The sequence below is a fragment of the Centrocercus urophasianus genome, unplaced genomic scaffold (assembly GCF_019232065.1).
Source record: "Centrocercus urophasianus isolate 14NV4802_14NV808 unplaced genomic scaffold, USGS_Curo_1.0 seq_12, whole genome shotgun sequence".
Classification (NCBI taxonomy): Eukaryota; Metazoa; Chordata; class Aves; order Galliformes; family Phasianidae; genus Centrocercus; species Centrocercus urophasianus.
In genome coordinates this window covers 28,364,007-28,371,669 of record NW_024884364.1, presented here as the reverse complement: position 1 = coordinate 28,371,669, position 7,663 = coordinate 28,364,007, and the positions used below count along the sequence as shown (strand labels likewise).

The 7,663-nt window shown below is 44.7% G+C and overlaps 1 protein-coding gene across 2 annotated transcripts in view; it reads left to right on the top strand.

Moving 5' to 3' along the window:
* Positions 1-1,979: 1,979 nt before the first annotated feature.
* Positions 1,980-7,663, top strand: part of SCAF4 (SR-related CTD associated factor 4) — a 45,557-nt gene continuing 39,873 nt past the window's right edge. For both annotated transcript variants that reach the window (XM_042809474.1, XM_042809473.1), the window contains exon 1: positions 1,980-2,086. In XM_042809474.1, the coding sequence (XP_042665408.1) occupies positions 2,057-2,086 (30 nt within the window). In that variant the 5' untranslated portion in view covers positions 1,980-2,056. The remainder of the gene's footprint in view (positions 2,087-7,663) is intronic.

The following is a 7,663-nucleotide window of genomic DNA, read 5'->3' as shown; positions in this document are numbered from 1 at the left end:
TAAACTACTAACGTGGTGTTGAGAAGAGACACCTTCATATTACCAAGTTTATACGCTGAAGGAACATAAAAGTCAGTTACTCAGCAGCAGTTGACATTACAGAAACACTAGTTAACACACAGGTTTCAAACTTGAAAATTACTTGCCAGTTTAGGAAGTCCCATCTCATTCAGTCAGTGTTTCTAAGCCTGTTTCTAAGCGCTGAAGAGCTTCTCACTTCATTCTTATGTCTCAAAAATCTTTTCAGCTGCTCTAAAAACCGGACAGAGATGATTTACATTTTCAAACTCCCATCATAGATTTCAGTTCTACATTTGCTGTTCCTACTTTTCAGGTGGCAGAATGAGTTACCTGGATTTTGGTGAATTTTTGGACAGCGGTGTATCAAGAATAGCAGCAAAAGCTATATATGAAGTAACTCACCATGTTGAAACTGGTATTAAGAAAAAATCCCATGACAAGACAGTGCTTCATTCCTTTATATATATATATTTAAATTATTAGTTATTATTATTATTCTCTACTTTGGCATAGATTATTGAATCATAGCACATCCTGAGTTGATAGAGACCTACGAGTACTATCAAGTGCAACTCTGGGCTCCACACAGAATCCAAATGTCAAACCCTACGTCTGAGAGAGCTGTCCAAAACTTCCTCAACTACTGCAATGTTGGGTCCCATTGCTGTCACCAGAGAGCAGAGCTCAGTTCCCCTAGTGAGAAGCTGCAGGCCAGCCATGAGACTTCCCCACAGCCTCCTCTGCTCTGGGCTGAGCACATCAAGGGACCTCAGCCACTCCTCACACGTCCTCTCCTCCACTCTTCACCATCTTCATAACTCTCCTTTGGACACTCTCTCATAGTTTCATGTCCTTATATTGTTGCACCCAGACCTGCACACAGTGTTTGAGGTGAGGTAGCATCAGCGCAGAGCAGAGTGGGACAATTCTTCTCTAGCTTGGAAAACCTATTTTAAAAATTTATCTGAGTAAGAGCTGTACCCAAACACTTTTTTACACATGTCAGAATCCGAGAAACAAGTGGTCTTATTCCCGTGTCAGCTTCCTTAACTGGAATTATAAAAGACTTGTTTTTAAAGAGGAGCAATTTCTGGACAACCATCTATTGAAGGAGGGGTGAGGAGACCCTTGAAAGCCGTTTGCACTTGATTAAACAATTGAAATACAAGGCTCAGTCCATTTGCAGAACAGTAAATAAAGCCAACTACACTCTGTGACATCTGTATCACCCATCCCATTTACTGCCTGGCTGACATGCCAGAACAGGGTTAAACAACTAAAAGTTCAACGAGCACGTTTAGAACACACCATATCCTACAGCACTATGCAAACTGGCACCTAGGGACATGGTCAGTGTTTACGGTACAGATGTGCTGACGGTTGGAGTAGGCGATCTTAGAGGTCTTTTCCAGCCTTCATGATTCCATGAAACCTCAAATCCCTGACCTGACATTAACAACAAAACATTGCACGTGACGGCGTCCACAGCCAGTCAGAGTCCTTGAAATCCCGCATTTTGCAGAATAAACGCGTTTTTCGCACAAACACAAACTCCCAGCGCCCCGGCAGCCCCCCCTACAACGATTCCCAGTTCGCCTAAGCGGAGAGAGAAAATCACCGCCCGGCCCGGCAACGCGCCGCCATTTCCCCTCCCCGGGGGCGGGGCGGCGCTGACATGGCGGGGCGCTGGGACTCACCCGGCCCGGGTCACGTGACACCACAGTCGCGCGCGTTTCCCCCCCCACCCCCCCCCCCCCCCCTCTCCTGTGGGTGGCGCGGGGCCGGGGGGCCTGCGCGATCCCAGGGTGCTGTGCGCGGCGTGGGCTCCGCCATCCCGCTGGGAGAGACGGCCTGCCTGCCCGCGCCGCGGTCCTGCCAGCGAGACGCCGCGGCTAGCGAGAGAGCGAGGCGGGCAGAGAGAGGAGAGAGCGTCGGCCCCGGCCGTCGCCGCCAAACGGCCATGTCCGCGCGCGGCCCCTGAGCGGTACCGAGCCGCCCCTCCCCCGCGCGGACGCCCGCCTCAGCCGCCGCCAACATGGAGGCCGTGAACGCCTTCAACCAGGAGGTGGGAACGCGGGGCGGCGGGGGGACCGCGGGCGCCGAGGGGTCACGGCGGCCGCCGTCGCCTCACCCCGCCCCTAGCACTCTGTTTCCGGCTGTGGGCCGCGCGGGCCCGGCGCGGAGGCCTACGCTGGGGAAAGGCTCGGGCCTGCCTCGGCCTGCGGCACGGGGCCTGCCTGGGGCGGGGGGCACGGCGAGGCTCCTCGGGAAGATGGAGGCGGCGGGGGCTCGACGGTTGCAACGGCCTAGAACGCGGGCCGAGCAGGGTGGGGGGGAGGGGGGGGGAACTGAGGGCTGCTATCAGCCTCCCCGGTAGCTTCCTCGTCCCGGGAGCCTTGTAGCGAGGCGTGCCCGGAGCGGGCCGGTGGCTGGGAGGGAAGGGAGAAGGGAATGAGAGACGCGTTTGGGAGCGCGGGGCGCTGCCATGTGAACGGCGACGAGTGGGAGAGGCGGGACGTTGGACGGAGAGAGGGAACGAAGCGAGGGTGCACGGCTGTGTGGGGTTGGGGCTGGAGGAGCCGTCCGGCGCTAACCCTATCCCTGCACCTATCCAGTCATAGGCAGGTGGGAGAGGGGTGGGTGTCCGGCTCCGGCACACAGGGAGGCCCTCCTTTCTTCTGAGCTCTTGATCAGCCAATAAGGATTTGAAACAAGATGGACAACGGCTGCTTTTTTTGCATCGTGTTTTAAAAAATAAATATCCAACTTGTATTTTATAAAGTTTTTGACACGTGGCTCGAAATGGTTCTTACACTGAGTTCTGTTTAATGATTTTTCAGGTCACATACAGGTTATAGAACGTTCATTCTTTCATTACGGATAATCATTTAAAAACTAAGCCAGAACCTATTCTGGCGTGTTTAATGCATTTTGAAGGTTGCTGTGCACGTTTGCTGAGCAGAAAGGAAAAATGGCAGGCTGCTCTCATGTGATGAAGTCATGCTGTGTAAAGTTCACTCCCTGCAACTGCTTGTCGCGTGTGCACAACTGAAAATCTGTGCTTCCTTAAAAAAAAAAAAAAAAAACAACAAACCCAAAAGTTCAAAGTGAGAGACTGTATCCGTCCTGTTAAGGGTGATCTTTTTCTTCTTTTATTTGTGTCTGTTATGAGTGCATGTTACATTGTTTTGAACCAGACCTGTGAAAGGGTACAAAACAATCTCCCGAAATACTTAAGAATACAACAGCACATTCTATGTTTCGATTTTAACGCAGAAATATTCTTACCTGTATAAATAAATATAAAAGCAGTCATCTGCTAGAGTTTCTACTTGGTTTACTTCAAGATGTTGCTACCCGATACACTTAATTGTACAGACATTGATTGCTTAGCGTTTCTCATACAGAAAAAAAACCAACACTTTTTGCTGATCTGGTGCTGAAAGTATGTGTGACTTTAGAGCATTCTGTGACTAACCTTAGTTTCAGAAATAGATGCGTCTCGGTGCCACTTCCTCTGGGATGTATATCTACTCAGGTGTAGTAAAAGCATAATTCTTTTGTTTGATTCGTTCAGAAATACTGCTTGAAATTCTGGTGACTGTAAGCAGAAGCACATTAAACCACTGCATTTCATTTGAGCATGAGTTATGGGGAAGAAATCTAATTGCTGAAATCCCTGTTCTGTGATCATTTGTACCTGTGAGTAGTTCCCTGGGACTGCTTAGAGTAAAGTTAGCATGTTGTTAGGTTTAGGATTCATGTCATTACTGTGTGGTCCTTAGAAGGTGTACATATGATATCAGTTAGAAACATAGAGTTGTTAACCTGTTAGCTGTAAAAAGCGTTTCGCCTGAATCTGTGCGCAAAACTCAATGCATATTAAAATAAGCTTTGAAACACCTCAACTTTTTTGAGGAGGGGAAGGTTTACAGTCATGTATCATTCTTGTTTCTGGTCTTTCACAGGGAGAGTGGAGAAATTGACACTTTGTGAAATGGTTCTGTTATTCACAGAATAGTGGGCGTAGGGCAGGCTGATGACTGTGTGGGAGCTCATGTTGTCCTTAAGATTGTCTTAAAAAATGCATAGAGGTGTTAAGGACTACAGAGGTGCCAGCATCTGCTGATTGAATAGATAATAGTTTTATTGAGAGTAGATGGCTTCAGCAAGGAAGATCAGGGTTATCCCAATCTACCCTTTTGGTCAGTAATTCCTCAAAGTACTGGCAGGCAGTTGTACAATACTACTGTAGAAAGAGAACTGGGGTTTTGTAATGGTAACTCTAACTTTGGCAGCCATGAGTTTTGTTCTGGGCTTTCCATATATGCCGGAGCTTCGCTGTCTCTTCTTGTGTGGAGGTTGCAGCTGTCATTTGCTCAGCCATTTACATGTACAAGGAACACGACTTGCTGCCTCAGGTGACAGTATGATCATTTGGGATTTCCAGTTTTGACCTATGGATTCTGACTGTATGTGATCATGTTGCAGTGAAGTAACAAGTTCCTGCCTGTCAGCTAGTTGTGATAAGTACTTAACTGCCCATCTGAATTGGGAGGTGAGACTTAAATATAGAGGTCTGAGCTAGCATGTTCTACTTAGCAATTGTGGCAGGCTATGGAGGACCACTTAGATTAGTTTGGCTCTGGTGACAGGTGGTACTTGGATGAGTTGCATAACTGATCATGTTTGACTGTGTTGCCTGCTCCTTTAAGTCCTGTTTTTTATACCTATATTTTGAATGCAGGTTTATTAGTAAATGTGCCTCTTTAAAATTCTTGTTTTTCTAAAGGAGCAGGCATGGAGCTTTTCTGTATTCACCAAACATATTTACTGCTTTATTTTTGTCCAGCTGCACTCTGAGCAGATATTTCCAACTGGATATGTAGGATTTGACACTTACGTGATATACTGTATTTTCCCTGAGGAAATTATTTCGAATTGTATCTTGGGGGAAGGACTTAGAATTTGTGTATTGTTTGGTGTATTTGGTTTGTTACATTAACAGTACAGTGTAAATAAATCACAAAAGGTAATTTGATAATGGTGCAAAACTTAGATGTGTCTTTAAGAAAGGCAGTAAATATTATTCCAGAAGAAAAATACCCCACACGTTTACAATAATTATTGAAGTTTTTAAACCTTGTCAAGTTTTAATTTAGGGAAGATATATTTTCTTTTTGTTAACCTGAAAAATCTAGGAAATAGCTAAGGGTTATAAAAGCTTGGGACCAGAAATGAGGATTTCTTCACAGTCTGTCTGGAAGTGGAAACAATTGAATTTGCTGTTTTGTAATCTTACCTTTCTATTGAGTAATGCAGCATATTAATTTAATCATAAGTCTCAGGTTGGCAGTAGATAATCTGTATCACTAAAACAGTTGATATCTCACTTCAGTCTCCCTAGATCACAAATAGATATTTTGTGGGCTGTTTATTTAAAGTTACAGCTGCAGCTTCCTTCTTACCATGTATCCATATTGGGTGTACCAGTCAGTTGTGTTTTTCTATAGCTGACTTTTACTAACAGTAGACTACATTTTGCATGCTGCATTATGGAGGTTGCTCTGAAAGTGACACCTCATTTATTTTCATGGAAACTACAACAGGTACAGCACAATAGCACTATTTGATAGAGCAAATTCTTAGCTGCAGAACTATACTCTAAGCTGTCACCATGCTTAGCTATGCTTTTTTTTGCCAGTGGTGGGCAAGAGCCTGCATGTCACGCTTCTAAAAAGCAAAACCATACAAAAACCAGTGGAGATGAGCCAGTGTTGCTGTCACCACTGCTGAGATGCACCACTCGTACCTCACTCACATCCACTGTTTGGTCTCCAGAAACATTCAGCAAGCATTCATGAATGTCATTGGATGCCATTTTTTTCCACGTGGAGAAATTCAATAACACACCGTTACTTCGCATACACCTGCATGTTAGCTATAACTTTGTCAGACTGCCCCTTTGCTGCCGTCTGCCGCACGGTGGCAAAGTGCAACAGAATATTGTCAGGAAAGTTCAACCCCTACTGCCACAGCACCACCATCTGCCTCTGATGTCGTGGACCAACATAGTGAAATGGGAGGCATTACTTTTAGAGCCGTCTTCTTACCATCCATCCCCTGAACTCTCAGTTCTCTTTGTTGTTTTGCTGTTGCCAGCAAGTTTCATAACCTGTAGAGAGAGTGGCATTCAGAGTTTTTGATAAAGGAAACAGGGGTAACCTGTATTTTCTGTTCCCTTCGCTTCCCCTTCCCACTGCAAGACCTATAAATAGAGGTTAGCAGGATATCCTTCACAGCAGTTCTTCGACAACTCATCAAAACTCCTGAGTTTCCTCAGTTGGATTCTCTCTGCTGTATGGCAAAACAACAAGAACACAACAGCGATGCCTGTGGTCAGACAAAAGACGCATCGCAATCTCTATGCCTGTTGGTACCCTTCATCTCCTTAAGAAAACAGTGAAACTGGTTGCAGATGCCTAAAATGCATCCCAGGAGGCACTGTGAGGGTGTGCTTTTAAGTGAGTGCTGCCTCCCACGTGTCCTGGGAGAGTTGCTCAAGCAGCAGCTCTAATAGTGTTTGGGTGATGTAGAGAAGGGTAAGAGAGTGCTGCTGGAGTTTCAGACTGAATTTAGTATTTCTTTATTCCACGATGAAGACTGAAATTGCAGAAATAATGTGAGCTCTTTTGGGACAGAAGTTGCTTTATTGCTGTGTTCCCATTAATTAACGGGTCATCAGCATTGTGATAGTGAAAAAACTGTGTTTCTTCTAGACTGAACTGTTTCCAGGAATATGGATAGCTGTGGTGTCTTATTAGAGATTCGTGGTAGGAGGCTTTTCTGCTGGACTCATGAGTATAGCACTGACCCTAAGAGGCAGATGAGTTCCAAAAACATTGGCATTGGAAACAAAATTCTGATCTGTGTGCTTTTGTGCTGTCATTTTAATTTGTTCTTGGTAAAGGTTTTTCTCCCTGGTGATTCTGGATTTGTGAGGGGTCTTTATAGGCCTCGGAAATGGCTTAGAGGATCAAGTACTCTTTGTATCTGATTGAACTGAAATCTCAATGTGTTTTCCAAAGAATAGAGTCTGGTAGCCATGAGTTTTGTGGTGATCTTTTGCAGCACCTAATACTTGGTGTGTTTCACAGTTGATGGTCAATGTTAGTCTTAGCAACAGAAGTTTGGTACATATTATTGTCTTCCTTCCTTTCCTTGCATATCAAGAAAGAGTGGAGATCTAAAAGAAGAAAGGAAGCAGTGAGTTTTACTGAGGAAGGAAAATATATTTTAACAGTTTTCTTTTACTTGTATGCATTTTATTTTTTTTTTTTAGACATCTGTCTTAAAAATCTGGTCATAAAATAGTATGAATAGTATAATAGTATTAAAAATAGTAAGATGCTTTGTTAACAGAGCAGCACGCTGTTGGTATGTCATAGTCATACCTTCTGTCTTCCTTTCCTCCTTTTTTTCTTTAGGTACATGAACAAATTACTGCAATGATACGTATGTAAGTGGTTTGTAGTTTGGCTTTTCTCTTATGCGTAAATGTATTTAAAAATAAGCAAATATACAGAATATTGGCTGTTTCATTCGTGTATATGAAGCCTTGCTCAAATAAATGTTGGGCACA